Source organism: Apis laboriosa, unplaced genomic scaffold, assembly GCF_014066325.1.
Source record: "Apis laboriosa isolate Shangri-la unplaced genomic scaffold, ASM1406632v1 scaffold58_cov148, whole genome shotgun sequence".
NCBI lineage: Eukaryota > Metazoa > Arthropoda > Insecta > Hymenoptera > Apidae > Apis > Apis laboriosa.
In genome coordinates this window covers 701130-721439 of record NW_025223827.1, presented here as the reverse complement: position 1 = coordinate 721439, position 20310 = coordinate 701130, and the positions used below count along the sequence as shown (strand labels likewise).

The 20310-nt window shown below is 24.9% G+C and overlaps 2 protein-coding genes across 3 annotated transcripts in view; one reads left to right on the top strand and one right to left on the bottom strand.

The window, feature by feature from the left end:
• Positions 1-4908, top strand: part of LOC122717751 — a 32420-nt gene extending 27512 nt beyond the window's left edge. For both annotated transcript variants that reach the window (XM_043942131.1, XM_043942130.1), the window contains 3 exons: positions 1059-1871; positions 2165-3147; positions 3412-4908. In XM_043942131.1, coding sequence (XP_043798066.1) covers positions 1059-1871; positions 2165-3147; positions 3412-4441 — 2826 coding nt within the window. In that variant the 3' untranslated portion in view covers positions 4442-4908. The remainder of the gene's footprint in view (positions 1-1058; positions 1872-2164; positions 3148-3411) is intronic.
• LOC122717753 (calcium uniporter protein, mitochondrial) overlaps positions 1-20310 on the bottom strand; it is an 89416-nt gene that overhangs the window by 38619 nt on the left and 30487 nt on the right. Inside the window, exon 2 of the mRNA XM_043942133.1 lies at positions 5263-5452. Coding sequence (XP_043798068.1) covers positions 5263-5452 — 190 coding nt within the window. The remainder of the gene's footprint in view (positions 1-5262; positions 5453-20310) is intronic.

Here is a 20310-nt window from a genome sequence, read left to right as displayed (position 1 = left end):
ATCATACGTATAAAATATCAATATCATTATATTGTAAGTTTTAATTAAATTAATAGCCCATAAATATTATAAAATAAGTAAAAATTTATGTTATATAATATTACAATATGTATATTACGTAATGGTAAACGTGGTATCATAATTAATATAATATTGTTCCGAAATAAGTAAATGTATCATTTGAAATCGACTATTTGCTTACTGTTCAATGCTAGAAAGAAGTTTCATAGGATAACAGAGAGGCAAGAGGGATTCTTTATAAGATATTATTCCAACCTTTGGGACGTTTTTGGAGAGTTTAACGTCTTGACATATAGGAATAATAGAAAATTTTCCTTAAATATTTGAAATTGTGAATAAAAGGATTTTATTGTATTGTAACAAAAAAACGTAATTATTTTTATCAAATCATACGATAAATCACTTAAAGTTGGAAATTGAAATATTTTTAAAACTATTAATTATTTCGACATATACAATATATATTAATGTACAAATATGTCCAATTTATACATTATTTGTATATTATTTAACTATTGAAAATTCCCTCTCTTGTGCAATCGAATTAAAATATGTTCATATTGATAAATAACACAAAGTAAAGAATCCATGTGAAAATAGGTTCCCCTCATTCTGAGTCAGACCCGCATTTCTTTCGTGGGAATTCTTTTCAACAGTATACTATATTTATATACTTGTCTTTCTTCTCGAAGGGGAGAATAAACGAAGAATGAACGAGGGGCTGGAAATAGTAGTACATCATAAGTAATCCATAGACCAAGCAACAATGTTATTTTTTAGAAAAGAATAGAATATTATGTCTTGTGCAATAAATAATTTTGAACAGATGTAAAAATTTATGCTTTTTTCATTTTCAACAGTCTCTCATTCATTTTTTTGGATCACTTTGTTGATATGTTTCAAAAACAAAGAAATTGTTAATTAATATTTGTTGCTCGCTAGACGATTGTTGCTTATTTCAGAACAATAGTATACTTACGTACTCAATACGAGGCGTTCTTTCACAATATTTCACGCAATATTATTTTCTTTCTCAGGTAAAACGTAAACGAAAGGAACACCGGAGTCTGGATAGCATTCTTTTCGAGGACGATGGCGAGTTAGAATATTTCGATGTTTTGAATCTATTACCATTATCAAACGTTCGTTTAGAATTCGACGAGAAAGACGCGCGCAATAACAAATTCGACCAAAGAAACAATTCGAGTTTAAAATCTCTCGAATATTTAAATTCTCGAATCGTAGAAGAGGGATCCTCTACGAGGAGTAACGTTACTGACGAGGAAAAATGTAAAGAAACTAGTATTAAAGAAGAAAACAATTCTCGAGAAATTCAAGAGAATTATTCGTATCGAAAGAAAAACTCAGATCTGTTGCACCAATCCAGAGAGAATATATCATCTGAACGAATCAAAAAGAAATTGTGTCTTGAGGTTCAAGAGGATTCCGAGGACGATAGAGATTTTGTTACTTGTCATCAAAACGAAGAGCGACGATCGACGTGCTCAAATACTAACGAAGATAAACACAGATTCGATGACGAGCTAAAATCTTGCGAAAGGAAGGAGGTCGATCAAAAGATCGAGGAGGCAGAAGATTACAAATCGATTTGGATCTCCGATAACGAAGAGCAAGAGGACATGTCGCGAAGGCCGCAGGTATTAAAAGTCATCGATAATGACGTGACTAAGAGACGACACAAGAGTCTTCCTGCTCAGATCGATCCCGTTATAAGGGATGGGCAGAAGAATATGAAGTTTCAGGTTAATGAGAAAAAATCAGACGATTGTACAAATAAGAGAAATTCCAATGAAAAAGAAGATATTAATAGGACTTTGAACGGTATAGAGGTGAGCAATCCTCCATTTTTCAATTCTTTATATTTTCTTATGCTTGATCAAACTATTAAATAAATTGTCAAAATTCTATAAATTCTATATCTGTCTATATAATAGATTACAATATATAATAATAATATCTAATATTTCTTAATAACATATAATATTGATTTTGAAAAATTAAAGATTCAATCAAAAAATGTTATTAAAATTATTCTTATCATTATCAAAGAGCTAAATATGAAATTACGTACGAAATGTTATAAAGTATCGCGAAGAAACGAATATAATTCCTTCTCTTTCAGGTCGTAAATGAGGAGGAGCTCGAGGCAAATACGAGCGTAGAAAACACGAAAAACTTTTTCGAGCAGAAGAGCACTCAGAAAGAAGACTCCAAAGGGAAACAGTGCGAAGGTAGATTCGAGAGAATCGTTAAAGAGACGTCGAACATTATCGGGAAGGCGTGTAGCGTGGTAAAAGGTACTTTAGGTTTCGAAGCGAGGTCCGAAAGCTCAGATTTGGGATTAGGATCGGAGTCCGGAAGCGACACACGAAGGAGATCCGTGGACGATGGAATTGACGTGGATCACGCGTCCGTGGCTAAAGGAACGTCGTCGAAGGAGAAAGATAGTAAAAGCATGCACGGCAATTTGACCAGATCGGTGAGCTGCGTGGATTCGATAGAATGTCACCTGGACGACGAGCAGGAATTCGATCATGTGCGCTACAAGATTGTTAAATCAAATATGTTCAGCAAAAACATGTACAGCAGCACTCGTGGCGATGTCACGTACGAGGGATTGATGCAATATTTGCGAGAATATTCTTTCCAAGAGTTATTGTTGGACAATAACGTGGTGATCATTGAGCCGGTGCGTGCAGAAACAATAGAACGCAAGTCCTCCGTCATGGGAAAGGCCAAATCAGAGCCAAGCTGCAAGATAGCTGGGGCGATACAGAAAAAAGCAGATGTGGAGAATAGAGAGAGAAACTGTGAAAGTGCGGATGGGGACAATTCTAAAAGTCCGAAACAATCGTCTATCAAAAAGCATTTCTTCTATCATCCTATTAGGGTGAATCGCGAGCTCATTGATGAAGAACTTCCGGATCCAGACACCGTGAGAAATGTCAGGCGTATGTTTGAGAACACATTGAAATTGAAAAACAACTCGAATTCTGGATTCTCCAGGGATTGTAGGAGTAGAAAGAGTGCGAGCATGAAAGATTTAAGTACCATTGACGATAGCCATTTTGATGAAATATCTGAAAAGGTGGATGAGGGAACCAGGTAGAACATCCATTTTCTTTTCAATTTAATTTCGTTTTTTAATGAGAAAAATACTAACATGTCACTGGCAGAACTTAAGAACTTAAGAAAGAAATTAGTTTCATTGAATTATTTAACTTTTTCTAACATTTTAATTTTCTCTTGCTTTCAGTATATTTCAATTTAACTTTTGCCATGTTACATCGTAACATGCTAATATAATTTTGTATTATTTTCCTCGATAGACATATAGATATTTAATAACAAATATTCTGTCCGTTCCAGATGTTCCAGCCGAGCGAAGGATCTTACGAAACTATTTGAGAATATGGAGAAATCCACTTCCTCAAATGCATCCATGGTGGAATGCAAAGACGAGTTGGACAGTCCTCGTTGCGAGTCGAAGACCAGAATCCTGGCGCAAAGTTTCGAGGCCAGAAGCGGTCACACGTCACCGAGCGATTCGACTTTCTCTAAAAACAAAATGAATCGTTACAATCATCACCATCATCATCACAATTGGGACGCTGGTAGCGTGAGCTCTGGAGTGTCTAGCGATTATCCTGACACCGATCCTGGAAGCGGAGTGCAATGCATTTCTTCGGAGGACGAGGAAGCGGATTGCCACGAAGATGAGATCAGCGAGTCCACGAATGGACCCAGTCATTACGTATCCCAAGATGTGCTTAAAAGGATCCGAGAATGTGGTACCTCGGTCACTTATTATGGTGGTAAGGTAGTGAACTCTAGCAACGGGCCATTAATATCTCCGATGGTTGAGAACAGATTCAAGTGTGTCAATAGTTCGAATGATTATGTAAAATTCCGCCTGGTAAAGAGCAATTCCTGTGACAGCAGATTGGAGCTTACAGGCCGATTGGTGGAGAATCATCTGAAACAACGAACTCGAGAGAAAACGATTGACCTGAGCCAATATACGATAGCAGAGACTCCCAGCATAGAGATTACTACGCTTGACAAGCAAGAAGGTGAAGCCAAAACTGTGAAAAGTGAAAGCGGTAGAGTGACAGAATCAGAAGTCAAAAGAGAACCCCCGGTAGTGATTGGTTTGGAGCCTAAAAAGGAAGAAAGCAAAGAGACGAAATGTTTCAAGGCTGACTTCAAGCTGGGTAATCTAGACGATGCTAAATCTGATTATGCTAGCCGATTCATTGGCAGTGCTCTGACTAGGTGGCAGGTGAATGAAAGTAATTGGAGAGCAACTGATGATTTCGGTAAAATGGAGTTCGAAGAGTTTGAGGTACTCGAGGATAGTTTGAATGGAACGGAGAGCCAACGTTTGGAGACTTCTTGAAGGAATTAGTTTTTTCTTTTTTTTTTTTCTTTTTTTTGTAATATATTCCATCTTGGTACAGGGAACATTGCCAAAGGAGAATACTTTTGGTATTCTTAAACGAAGAGTTCAAAAGAATTCTGCATATTGCTTCAATCGTTCGAATTTTCTTTACCTTTGTAACAACTCTCGATCAATTCGTTTGAGAATACTTTATTCGTCGTTTTGATAATAATCGACGAGAATTGTACAGCTATCATTCGAGGTTTCTTAGCAACGAGCAATTTGAATATTTGATAAAGCATTAAAGTTTCGATAATTATTCGAGAATGGCGATGATCTTACAGAATTATGTTTCATTTGATGGAAGAATTGCAGGAGGATGGAAATGTACATAAGGAAATTAAGAAAGTTCTGTATCAATCTATTCGTTAAATTGTTATTATAAATTGATTTAAGATTACGAAATAAAAATATCAGTGAAAATATTTCCTAAGCACTTTATTCTATTTACGTATTAGCTTTTATTGAGCTAAATGTTGAATAAAGTATGTTTTAAATGAAATATGAATATTGATCAAGTAACGAAATCATAGAGACTTTAATAACTTCAAATGCAATTATTTCATTTTCATTAAAAGATAATAATTGGTTGATAAATCAATATAAAGTTTATCATTAAATTAATATGTAGAAATTATTTATTCTTTAATTTCTTGCCATTTAACATCGAGTCACATTTATACTAAAGATTATTGTTCCGATTTAATAATTTATTTCAAATTTTTGAAATAAAAATATTTTATTTCTATCAGAAAATTCTTATAACTCTAATAACTTACCGCCATTTGTTTCATCTAAAACCAATTGTTTCTCCATTTTGTCATCTTTCGTTGATTTCGATTTTTTTTCCTTCGTGCATATATTCTCCATTCCTTTCGCAAATATAGGACTTAAATTCGGAGCGAAGTAGCTCCTCGTCGTAGAAAGATTTCTCTGCGAAAAGTGCCACCATCTTTTGCACCACGTCTCCTAAAACACACATATACAAATTGAAGTTAATATATAAACATAATTAATCACCATGGAGACTTGTTATATCCACGAGACATTTTATCAATGTTTTCATACATACTGCATGAACGTTTCTGCTTTTCTTTCTTTCCTGTTTTTTTTATCTTCTGTTTTACAGTTTCTTGAAAGGTAAGTATTCTATTAGAAATACAGTGTATAAATATAGAAACCTTAGTTCTCTTGGTTGGTATTCGTTCCTTTGCCTGTTTGCGTTAAATTAGCGTGTGTTTACGTCAGAAGAGTAAACATTAGAAACGTTGTTTCATTTGTCCTACAATTGGCAAATCGTGACCCTACGAATCGTCATCTGATGAGACGTATTGATCGATAAGTGAACATCGTAATTGCATCCTGTGCCAATCGTTATACCAATTTCGAAGTGTCTCAATCATTTTGTCTGATAATTCTCAATTCCTATCAATTTTGGCTCTCGATTATATACAGGATGCACCGGATATTCTTTACAACTACATTCATACATGTTTCAACAGTTTCAAAATTATACAGAATTGTATAATTCTGGTGTCTTTATCTTTAACAAGGAAAAGATATAACTCAAATCATTATATAATCTCATTCAGATCAAATGAGATATATCATTGTTGAAATAAAATTTGTTAATATTTAATATTTAATCTAAATAATCAATCACTGTTTTTTATCGAAATTCTGTTGTTGATAATATAGTAGTAAATTATTTTTAACGTAATAAATTTATTCATTGCTCAAAAACGATAAATTTAGTTAAAATTTTTATAGATTGATTAATTAAAAAATAAAGATTATAATAAAATTCATCGATAAAACTTAAAGATTATTAATTAAATAATATTCAGTCACATACATTCGAAATCTTGGCTAGTCACATACTTATTAGTCTCATTTTAATAAATGATTGATTCTAACAACTCCTTACTGCTAAAAAAACGTTGATATCAAATTTCATTAGGCTTCATGGAATATAAATTTTCTCAGGTGTTTACCGAATATTCGCAATCAAATGGAATTTATTTTACACGGATTTTCATCACAAACGAACGTGGGATTGGCAAGTATCCAAAATAGGGGGTCAATGCGGGGTCATGTCGAATCTGGAGTTTGGCCAGGATCGGGTCACGATTGGACGTGCATAGTTGGCAGGACATATTTTTGACGAAATACACCGAATGCAACAATAAGTTTTCCATTTCTAGGCGTAAGTCACGATGTCGATGGAATGTGCTTCAAAATAAAAGATTTGAAGAAAAAGGAAAACTTTCTTCGAATTTCTTGAGATTATATATCTTTTCACATTTGAACTTTAGTTTAAATTTATATTTTGCTTCTTTTTCAAATGAATATGTATTCATTTGAAAACATTGAATATATAGAAATTGGTATTCTAGAAATGGTGTCGTTATTTCCAACGAGATGGTACGCTAGAAATGTTACTGCACTGCGTATCTCTTTAACGTTATCCATTTTAAGATAAACATAAAGTAAACGCTTAACTTCTTATATCTAGTATAAGAGAAAATAGAAGATAGAAAGTAAAGTCAAAAATATATCGTAATGGTAATAATAAGAAATTGGCGATTAATTAGACAAATATACACAAATTATTAATGTAATTGTTCACTAGACAAATTTAAGAATTTTGGCATATTTTATACTAATCTAAATATTTAAATGTTTCATTTTTATAAATTGTGAAGTAAATTAAATAGATAAAAACTTTATAAAAAAACGGTAAAAAGTATTAAAATGAAAATGATAATAATTTTGTTGGAAACAAGTGGAAATTCGAAACATTTTCATTTTTTACCATAGTAAAATCACTATTGATCGGATTTTCATCGTTTACATGTAAAAAAATAATATTAATATTAAATCTAATAATTTTATAATTTTAATCTAATTTTATTTAATAATTATACATATATTGAATTCCTTTAAATACAGTTTTTAATAGATTTTCATTATCTGTGATTACATGCTCTGAAAAATAATTTTCATAATAAATCTATTTATATGTTATAAAATTTTAAATATGTATTTTATTAAAAGTTGAATTATTCTAAAAGTTATTTTAAAATTTTCCAGAATATTTAATTTACATCTCTATTTAATTTACATCATTTATACTACAAATAAACTGCATACGTTTATAGATTCAAATATATTTAAATGTGCAATATACAAAATATGCCAAAATGTATAAAATAACCAAAATAAATAATTCTTATAATATTTAAATATAGTATTATTTTATATTTATAAAAGTATAAATTCATAATTATTTTTAAAATACACTGACATCGAATCGATAAAATTCTCTTTTATTAGTTTTAAAAAATAGAGTGACAACGAATAAAAAATATAAAGTTTCCCTATGATACATCATATATCAATCTTGATTTTCTTTGAAAATTTTATGATCTTTGTAAATCTGCACTATTTCAACTCTATAACTTTTTATCAATTACCTTCAACAAAAAAGATTCATTGAATTCTATTTTATTTCTATGTTTCACAATTGATTTTCGTTGGTTGAAATTACGTTTAATTTTGTATAATTTCTAACGCTATTCCTTGAATATATTCATGAATTTGTCTAATGGCCGGATAAAATTATATATTGTTTGGCCTATCGTTACTTCACTTTAGATAGGAAAGTTACCGAAAATTAAGCGAATATACGTCTATAGAAGTATGGAACGGTCTTGATCTTAGCCAGGTTTAGCAAATATGTCCTTGAGGATCCTTCTTTGAAGACTTCTAGAATTTCTGAGCGAAATCTTCTTTAGATATCTTAAAATGATCAAATTCCATTTCGTTTCATTATATAATATCGTTATTAAACCTCATCTAAATCCCTGTTAAAATTTTTGTATTTGAGAAAATTCGTGTGAAAATACAATTAAAACTCGCTATCTTGCGGCGAACTATTTGAACAAACTTTAATAACATTTCAACATTCAAGAATCTCTTTTTTCTCTTATTATTTATTATTATAAAGCGCAAAATATTTCTTAAAGACTTTATATCTTTAGGTTTTATAGTTGCTGCAAGCGAGGTTTTTGTTATTTTTTTCATGAAGATTGATGTTATTTTTCATGAAGATGAATGTTTCTTTAGAATTGAAACTTTAAATTCAAAGAAAAAGCAAAAAGAAATATCTTTTTGATTTTTTATATTATGTCGCATGATAGAAAAGCGATAGAAAAAAATATAATAAACAATAAAAAATATATAAATCACACAAAGATGATCTATTTAAGCAAATGAATATTTTAAAACAATAATTTGAATAATAGATCAAATAATATCCGTAACATTGAAAAAAGTATGTTTTATTTTAATATATTTGAAGTTCTCATCTTTTAAATACAGATGGTTATCGATAAAAAATATATATGTAAGTTAAATATTTTTTTAAAAATTTCATTACAGTTGGAATGGATATCAATATTAAATATTGGAATAGTATTGGAATTTTTTATCGATCGATAAAATTTTCTATAGAATTCTCTGAATAAAAATAAGATATTAAAAAATTCCAAGAAAAAATAGCTAAGAAAAAATAAAATAAAAAAATATAAAATAGGTAAGAAAATGATTAAACATTCTTAAATAATAAAGATCAAAGAATATCTAGAATAAGACTCGTGTTTAAATTCTAGAAATATTTATGAAATTCTGGAATATTTATAACGAATGATTTATGATCCTCGTTAATCTTTCATAGAATTTTTCCATTTATTATAATATGACAATGGTCAATTTTTTCAATTTTAATATGCTTATGAATAAAGGAAAAAATAAAGCAAAATTCCATTCCTATGGATTTATAAATATTTATTGCATTCAACGAAAATTATCCTATTTTTGTATAGATAGATATATTATATAGATTGTATAGATATTGTCAAATCTTCTTTAAAATTAAAAAATTAATATATAATTTGATCATAATTAATATTTACATCATTTATAATATGTTTTTTTAAATTATTTTTCTATTATTATAAAGAGAAATTTTAATTTCAAGTTAATAAATTTCATTTATAATTATATGTGATCTTTTGTTTCAATTTTGTTTTGTTGTTGATCAAAAATCAAATGTGAAATTAAAATAATAAAAATCTAATTAAAAAGATAAATCCTAATAATCTAGGTAAGTAGTCTTTGAGAACATTATAAGCTATAAAAAAAAAGAACATAATAATTTTATTAAATTATCTTTAAAAATATAAGTGATTTGTAATTTATGATTAAATGAGGTTGAAGAAATTTTATGAGTTGAAATACGATAAAAATCAAAAATAAAGAAATTGCATGAGAAACTTCATTTTTAAGTAATTAGATTTAAAAAATTTTCAAATATAATATAAAATTTTACATATAAGATATAGCATATAAATGAACTGCTAGAAGCAGCTTATTCTACATATGAAAATAAATAAAAAATTTCTTTTATTTAAATATTCTTAGTTTTAAAGAATATAGATAGTCTAAAGAAAATTAAATTTGAAAATTTATCAATTATATTTATTTAACTTATTCTTTAACTATACATTCAATTTCGATTTTTTTAAAAATAAGAATTCAATTTTATTCTACATTTTTTATTTATTTTTATATATAGAGAATTATCTATTGATTCACTTGTGTTTAATTAAGAATTAATTAATTTCACTTATATTTAATAAATTTTGATTTTCGAGAAACTTGATTTTCTCGAAAATGAAAAAATTCTATATTTTCGTTTTATTCTGAATCTTAAAAGACAGAATTTTTTAAAATTCATTTGTACCATGAATTACAGATCTATATATGTTTATATATTTTTTGTATGAAAAATTCTCATCGAAATAACATGGTTGTCTAAAAATATACTATCTTTTAACTGCAAAATATAATTATTTTAGGACGGAGCAATTTTGTTTAAAGAATTTTATCTCGTAATCTTGCATAAACGTCGCTTTCCGACTGCCTATTAAATTAATCCTCAGAGAGATTTAAAAAGCTAGACTTATATTTGTTCAGCGTCAAACGTGTCCTCTTACTTAAACAGTCGTATCCAATCTTTCTTCGACAATCTCGTTTAATTTTTCTTTTTATCTTCCGTTTAAACGTTCTTCGCAATTTTCGCTCAACATTTATTCATTTCGTTCAATCGATTCCACTGCGGTGTTTTTCAAAGTTATTTTTACTTCAATGTTTTCTTCGTTCTTTCCATTGGCCGGTATAAAATTTTAAACAGTTCGATCGAGATTTTTCTTTTTTTTCGAGTAGAGTTCTTTTTTTACTCTCATCAAGGCTATTTTTTATATACATTTTTTATATACATTTTCAAGAAACATCAAATTTATCAAATTTGATTATCATTGCGGTAAAGTTCAGAGATAGAAATTAGAAATTATTCAGTAATTCAAAAGAATCATTCTATTTTCCCAATGGATATTCTCGTTTGCATTTGAAATTGGTTGAAGATATTATTGCTTCGCAAAGTGTGTTGTTCGGCACAATCTTATAATAGTAATATCATCCAACGATGAACATGATTGGAAAGTTTGTGATTTTCGAAGTTCGATATTCACTGTTTGAATATCAGTTGATTGAATATCAATTTCAAATTTGAATATCAACGGAAATCTGTCAGCGAAAATTCCATTTTTAAATGTCATCAAATAGATAGAAGAGACTTTGTACAGATTTGTTCAAAAGTTTGAAGCATATAAAAATTTTAAAATAAATAAATGTTTTATTTCGTTTCCTTAAATTAGTCTTTTTTTAAGTTTCCAGTTAAAATTATATGTAATTTAATTTTTTAACTACTCATTAAATTATTTAATTGTTTCTTTAATTATTATTAAGTTGTTTAATTAATTATTTTGTTTACATAATTTCCTATTTATAATATTATTCTTGAAATTATTATTAATAAATAATTTTCTTATATAGATAAATATTTTATTCATACAATGAAAAATGCTCTGAACTTTTAAATAGGACTGTACATATAGAATATATACGTACAACAAATACATAGAAGATTGAGTCAAATAGGCAATTGCTGAACTGATCGACCGAAAATGGGTAGATGAATTTCTATTTTCCGATTTATCGAATTCTAACAATTAATTTTGAATTTTATTTATGAAAATTATATTTTATATTTACTTTTAATTTTTTTTTTTATTTTAATAAACACATTGAATATTGAAATATTATTTTAAATTATATTTTTCAACTATTTTCAATATAACTTTTTTTTAATAAAAAAATTATTTTTTATAAATTTTTTATAAAAATATTATTTATTTGTATATATTTTATTTTGTATAAATATATCTACGCAAAAAAAAAAAAATAAAAAGAAAAAAAAATTATTAAAAAATGTTAACGATATATATTATTTCATATATTTTCATAAACAATTGATTAAAACAATTAATTAAAATTAAAAAATTTTTGTTAGTGATGTAATGCGCAAATAAATTATAATGCAATTGGTGTGATATATTTATACAATTTATACAATTTATTCTTATCTGGTATAGTGATCCAATGGTGTAGTTTATTAGTTTCAATAGTTACTAACCATAGCGCAACAATTTTTAAATGTTCCGATGATAATTATGTTAATTATATTAATATTAATTCTTGATATTATACTAAGTTAAACTATTATTTCTCTTTTTTTTTCTCAAAGATTAACCACCAATAGTGGAAGAGGAAAAGAAAGAACTATGTAAAACTGTATAAATTAAAATAGTATATAAAAAAACGTAAACGGAGGAAATCGCATAAATTAAGATGGATATATATTATATATATATATTTATAATGTACATATAATATATAATATTGATTTAAATAATGTTAATTTTTCAATAAATAAATAAATAAATATATATATATATATTTTAATAAAAAATAACAAAATACTTAGATTTTATAAATTATATTCAATAAATATTATCTTTATAATAATAAATATTCCACAATATTTAAAAGAATATTTTAATAATTTAATATAAAAAATTCATATACAGGATATAGATTTTAATGAACTATTATCAAAGATTTTAGTTATGATTTCTTAGGACCAGATCTATATAAAATTTATTATTGTTGATTATATAACGATATATTATGTTAGATATCTTTGAAGCATCGATTTTAAAAGGCAAAAATATAAATGTTGGTATCAAAATATTAGTTTATTTATTAAATTAATTATTAAAAAATTATTATAATAAGTTAATTAAATTAAATAAAATTAAATAAGTTTGTATTAAACAAAGCGAGACAGAAATAGAATGAGACTATTATGTCTCTGTTACACTGCGCCATCTGCATATTCTATTCTCGTTTTGCATGATCTAAGCTGAATTTAAATTGCTTATAACTTAATAAACAATCATTTTTGTATACCAATTTTTGTGTTTGTTTTTGCCTTTAAATAAATTCTTCTTTTCATGAATATATTTAACTCTGCAAGTTAACGTTCTTATACATGTACCGATGGAGTTGAAATTTTGGTTGTCAGCCAAAACAATGAAACGGCCCAATGAAACGTTCTCACATGCACGACGGAATAAATAATCTGAAGGCTAATGATCTAGGTTCAACGATCCGTTGTTTAATTTGGATTCAAAAAAAGACTAATTTGCCAGAAAACAAGTGATAATGCTGATTAAAAGGTTCATCACTTCCAGACATTTATATTATTATTTCACAAGCGTTTCTTTTCTTAACACGAAATCTACCGAAACAAACTATTTAAATAACGTTTAATTTATTTAGCATGAAGATCTGAACTGGGTTCTAATCGATTCTTCCAAGATAGTCAGGCTTCATTTCTGTTTTTAAAGATCTTAAATTATTCATTACATCCATTGTTCGATAAATTGAATTATGAAGATCCTCGATTACGAATTGTTTCTCAATTATAGCAATGAATGAAAGTTTTGAATGTAAAAAAAAAATTTTTTTGATGGAATTATATAGATAAAAGATAAATTAAATTGCTTTTTCTTTTTTTAGAATTTTTTATCCAGAATTTCGATAGTTGCTTGAAAATGATATCAATGATTTATAAAATTGAATGATTATAAAATGAATATCAAGATTTATAAAATTAACGAATTACTTAATTTTAAAATCTAAATTATTTTTTTAATTGTTCATTTTTATTTTGCTTAATTTGTAACTAACAAGAAAAGTTTAAAAGTTTAAAGCCGTATTAAATTAGTGTGAAACGGAAAAATTTCTGCTAATAATTGAAATAATTTTAACTTTAGTCAAACTAACATTTTTATTAACAATATTTATAATGAATATTATATTTATAATGAATATGCTATTTGTAACGTTACTTTTTTTGATTAATATTAAATTTTTTGAGTAAGAGACATTTGTTTCAATTATTAAAATACGAAATGCAAAATTTCTAATCGTCATTTTTTTAATTTAATTTAATTTGTTTTATGAAAAGATTTATAATTTCTTGTATAGAGTTTATATATATAAGATTTATAATTTATGATTTCATAATATTTAGAATTCAACTTAATTTCAAACTAATCTTTCTGCACATAAATTTATATATAACTGATACTGATTTTTAATATATTTAATTAAAAATTAATCAATGATAAAAATTTTATCAATTTATGAGTATTATTTATTTCTTTCATGTTATTTTGAAGTCAGCTTAAATATAATATAGTCATTCAATATTTTATTCAAATAAAATATTTATATCTTTTTTTTTTTTCATTATTAAAACTGCACTTATCGAAATTTTATCATAATTATTCATCAAAGAGAAAGTGCAAAGTGAAATCTACTTATATATTTTTAACAAAATATTTAATTTAATGTTTTTGATATTATGAATAATTTTCAACCTCTCGTAGTTTCATATTTGATGTTTTATTAAGCTTTATGAATCTCCATCAGTGCCCTCACATGATTTTATATGATTATTTTCACAAAGCTAAAATTATTTGCTCCGAAAGCAAAAATGTTAAAAAGTCTTTGATCAAATGAAAGGAAAAATATCGATAAGAAATGGGTGTTTACATATGAAAATCCATTTTATTGTTTGAACAAGAAACATTTTTGAACAAGAAAAATTTCTTGAAGTGAATTGTTTTTTCCATTTCTTTTTCTCGATAAAGTCTAGCGCGAGAAAGTATCGTAGAAAAATAAAATCAAATTTCTAAGCATGAATACGAAATAGTATTTGCAAATGTGATTTCTGACGTGTTCCAATGATTTTCTCGGAAGGCACGAACACCGTCTGGCGTTAAACTAAACGTCGAAGAGGAAAATAAGATGGATGTCGGGTGGAAGTCGAGTAAAAAGCTTTTTCCAATTTAATGGAGAAGGATGTGATTAGCTGCCAGTCCAGTTAACGGATCGATATTCGGAAACAGTGCTCTCTATTTAAGAGATGAAGGAGCAAATTTTTTAATCCTTTTATATTTTCAAGTGAGTAATTCGGTTTATTTTTATTTGAATTTAGACAAAGATATTTCGCACATTAATTATAGTTATGAAAAAAAATTCTAGAATTTGCTTAATAATTTATTTTTTCTACTTTTTTTATTATTTATATTGTTTCTTCTTTTGTCTATTGCAGATTTTATAGTTTTATGAAATGTAATAAAATTTAAGTATTTAAAATATTTCGAAAGTAATTTTTTTAAATTATGGAAATTTATTTTATATCAAGAATAATTTAATTTCTGTAATAAATTACATCTATTAGATTTATTATTTTAAAACAACATGCGATATATTTTTTTTACAAATATGCAAGACATTTCCGTAAAGTTATATAAAAAACATTATTCGTAGATATATAAAAATAATCTCCTCTGTCAAGTATCAAATATCTAATTTTCTAATTATTCACCATGCATAATTAGAGTTTCCTAATAAATTAATAAATTTGTAAATTTCTGAATTCTGAAAAAAAACATAACTGATTTTTAAGATTCTATAAAATTCTATAGATATATCTATAAATTTATAAGAATTAATTTTATTTTTTGTATAAGAATTAATTTTATTTTATTTTTTGATCTTTGTTAATCTTATTGATTATAAATTAATTTATTATTATTTTATTATTATTTATTATTAGATAGATCATTGTGCAATTAAATTTCTGCAATATATTATGTAAACAAAAAGATATATTATTCATTTGATCATACTTTATCCTGTCATTTGCATATTCAAGCTATTTTAAAATTCCCTTACTAGCAAAATAGATGGATCGACCATTTAAATCCCCTATGGACATATGAAGCCGCTATGTTTTATACGTAAATAATTTTCGAACGAATGTTGTTTCTATGAAAAACTAAAATTCTCTATTAGACAAAGTTTGTAAATTTGAATTAAAACTGTTTTTTTTTAATGGTTCTAAAATTAATATTTTTAAAAAATATTGTATTAATTTTAAAGATTATTATATTATTATTGTATTGTTATTCATTTAAACTATAGGAAATATATTATTTTAAATACATACTATATTGAAACTATATTGAAATTATTTATGATTTTATAAATTATTTATAATTATTTATAAAAAAATTTATAATTAAATAATTTTTAATTTGATTAAATTTTTATGCAATAATATCTGAAGTTTTTAAATTCTTTGTTATACTACATTGTACAACAAAGTATTATTTTAAAAATTCATTGAAATATATTGAAATTATTTATGTTGAAAATTTATTAAATAATTGAATAATTTTTAAATAAATTTTTCTATAATTTAGAACAATTTATGTCACTAGAATATTAAATTTAACACTAGAATGTTAAATTTCTGTTTGACACTTAAAGTTGAAAATATTCTATAATAATTTAACTAAATTTGGAAAAAAAATGTTGCAGAATGATCGTTTAATTAGAATGAAGTAGTTAATTTTAAGATTATGTATAAAGATAATTTTTTTCTCCACATAAAAAATTTCGATATCTAATTATTCAAGACATATCAATCGATAGAATCAATGGAAAGAGTAGTAATATAATATTGGATCAACGGAATAGATTGTATAAAATTTTCTAATGTACATTTACATTAATTAGTCAACATATTCTTCTATTTCCACTTTGCGAAAGAGCACGTATATTCATACTATTAAATGGTACCATTAAAATAATAGCATTTAAATTGAGTTATAAAGAATATGCCATATTGTATGTATTCTATTGTTGTTGTTATATTTTTTCTTATTATTAAACTATTATTATTATTAAATTATAATAAATATATAAATTTTTTATATACCTATATACAATACCTTTTATATACCTATATACCTATATAAATACAGAATTTTTAAATTTGCATTTTGTATGAAATTTTAATTTTTTGTATTATTAAATAAATAATAATAGAACATCATTCAAGATAAAAAAATGAGAATTAAATAAATAAATAAAAAATATAAATATATATATATATAATAGATGTGAAGTTATATATATATAATATATAATATATAATATATAATATATATATAATATTATACTTATATTATATACTTCCACTGCTATTAAAACTTTTTGATAGAAAAATACGAAATCATAAATATCTATCTTTCAAAGTTCTTTTTGAATAAACGAAATGAAGCTTACAAAACTCTTAAGGGCTTACATTATCGTAGCATATCGTGTATTCACAAAAATTTCCAGAGGTTATGAAGTATTGAATCTCAAAGTTTTTCCCATTTAATATTTCCAGGGATATCCTTTGAAAGTTTTTCAAGAACTTGCTTGATCTCCTTATGTCGGGACTAGGTTTTCAATGGAAATTGAAATCCATCAAAATAAAAAAAAAAAAAATAAATAAATAAATAAATAAAAAAAAAGAAATTGAATAAACTGCACTTGGATAAACGGATTTTTCAAATATCGAGGTCAATCAATATGATACAAATGGAATCGGAAGATTTCCATTCCTTTAACTAGTTTTTTTAACAAAAAAATAGGTCTTTGAGATTTTTCGGTCAATTTAAATAATTCTTTTAAATTTCTAAATTTTTTTTTATTTGAATAATTTAAGAAATTCGGTCCAATTCTATTATTTCTCAAAATATTCATAATGGCTTAAATAAGAAATTGTATGATTAGTTTTTATAACCCTCTTTTTAATATTTCTTTTCATAATGCTATGTTTTTTATTGTTTTAGAAAATTCTTTTTGAAACATTTGTATTATTGTTTTTTTTTATTGACGCAATTCGTTTTTTTTTATTTCTCACATTATTGTTTTTTTTTACGAATATTTTTTTTTGATGTCTTTGTAATTCTGCTTTTAAATATTTTATATTAATCTTTTTATATATCATTACAACACTTCTTTCTTATTTTCTTTTATTTTTTTTTATGTATCTAAATTAATTTTTTTTTAATCCAAAAATTATGTTATTGTTATTTCCTATTTTTATATTCAACGTTAACATTTTTAATCGATTTTTTAAATATACATTGTAAAAATTTTCATTATTGTTTACGTGACCAATTTTTGACTATTTAGGTTCTAAAAATGATAGAAATAGCAAAAGAAAAAAAATTATAATTACTTTTTTATTCTTTCTAAATTCAGATTTTTACATTTTTTTAAAATATAAAAAAGATTATTATTTGAGATTTTTGCTTCTGCTACTTTAAAATTATATATATATATATATATAATTACAAATTATATAAATAATGACAATTATGACAATTTTTTATTAATCATATAAAAGATCAAAATTAAAATTATTATTTGTTAAATTATTATTGAATTAAAAAATTATTTTTTTAAATATATAATTATATCTGCGATAATTAATAAAAATTTGAAATTGAAAGATTCTTATCGAAAAATAAGAATAAATCAATAGTTAAATCAAATATGCAAATATTAGCATTTGGTCAATATCAACTATAATATTTTTTCAAATTCTCATTTTACAATTCATATAAGAATGAAATATCTATCACAAAGAATTCATTTTTCCAATTTTTACAAATAACGTAATTTTTAAAACTGATCATTATTTTTTAAAACTGATATTTATTATCTAATTAATTATCTATTATTATATATATATGCTTTGACATTTATCTTCTGATTAATGAATAATGATTAGTCACTTTCTTCAGAATAACTTCTACTTATTAAATAAGTATTATGTGAATGTTTTCCTTTCCTATTACTTTTGTGGATAATATCACTTGAAAAATATTAGAAATATTAGTATTATATCAAAACTTTTCAAAGATACGTTTCAGCATATTGAAATTGAAACTTAGAAAAATTTTCATATCTACATCTAGAAGCAAGCTTATTGAGAGGTAAAGAATCCTGAAAGAATTTTAACAATAATAGGAGAATAATTTTCTTAGATAGACAATAGAAATTATATAGAAATATCAAAAGAAAGAATATAAAGAAACGAAAGCTGAACAAAAAAAAAGTGAAAATTCAAAAGCACTAGAAAAATAGAATATATAGAATACATAGAACAATACAATACAGAATTAAACAATTCTATTATTTTATTGTTGTATACATCTTCACATACACATTACACTTTAAAAAAAAAAATATATATATATTTATAATTAGAAAGATATCGAATACAAAACTTGATATTATTAATCAATTTAGTCAAATAATTATTAATTACATCAAGTCTAATATTACATATTAGTCCATTAAAGAAAAGAAACATCTCAAATCTATACATTTAATAAAATTAATTAATTAATCTAATCAAAAATTATCATATTATAATTCTAAGTTGATCTAAAATATATTAATTTCGAATATTTTATAATTATTTATTTACTTACAATTGTATATTTTGTTTTTGTTTTGTTTTATATATATATATATATATATGTATGAATACAAAGAAAATCTTAAAAAAGATTCTTTCTATAAGAAAAATCTATAAGAAAATAGATTTCCGACAAACCCGTTTTCACCCATTATACATGTTTAGTTATATATTAACTTATAATCATTTTTAAATAACGGTCACATATTGATATATATATGTTCATGGATTTACAAATATAGGCAGAATTCAGTATATAGTAACGAAAGTTTTTTGCACATAGCTCAAAGGTCATCTATGAATAAGAAAAAAAGTTCCATAGAAATCCAAAAAATAAACTTTCATATAATGGCGAATCAACACGATATTTGGAGGAAAGAGAAGAGAGGGGAGAATTCTAATATAAAATTTTAGTTTCTGAAATTTATTAGTGTTCAAAAATATTAATGATAATATTGATAAATTATGATAATTAATAATGATATTAATGAAAAATTTTCAATATTACACATTGAAAACTGCATATACAGACATTATTAATACATTGAATGCTATCTATCCATATGTTACTAACACAATTGTATTTGTAGTAGCAGTCGTCATCGTCAAGTGTCGAATTAAATGGAATAATTACGTTAGACCTTAAGCTATTATGTTATCGACTTTATCCAACACTTGACAATGACAATTTCTACAGCGCATACAGTTGTGTAATATTTGTTGATAGACAATTTAATATATTAATAATATCTTGATAGATAATTCAATATATTAATATAATAATATCTTGAAAGATATTTCAATATATAATAAATTAATAACATCTGTATATATAGCTTTCAATATATACTACTGAAAGTTTTTTTTTTCATTAATATCTTTTATTATATAATTTATTTTTATATAATTATATTTATATATTTTTATATATATTATAATATATATAATATTATATAATATT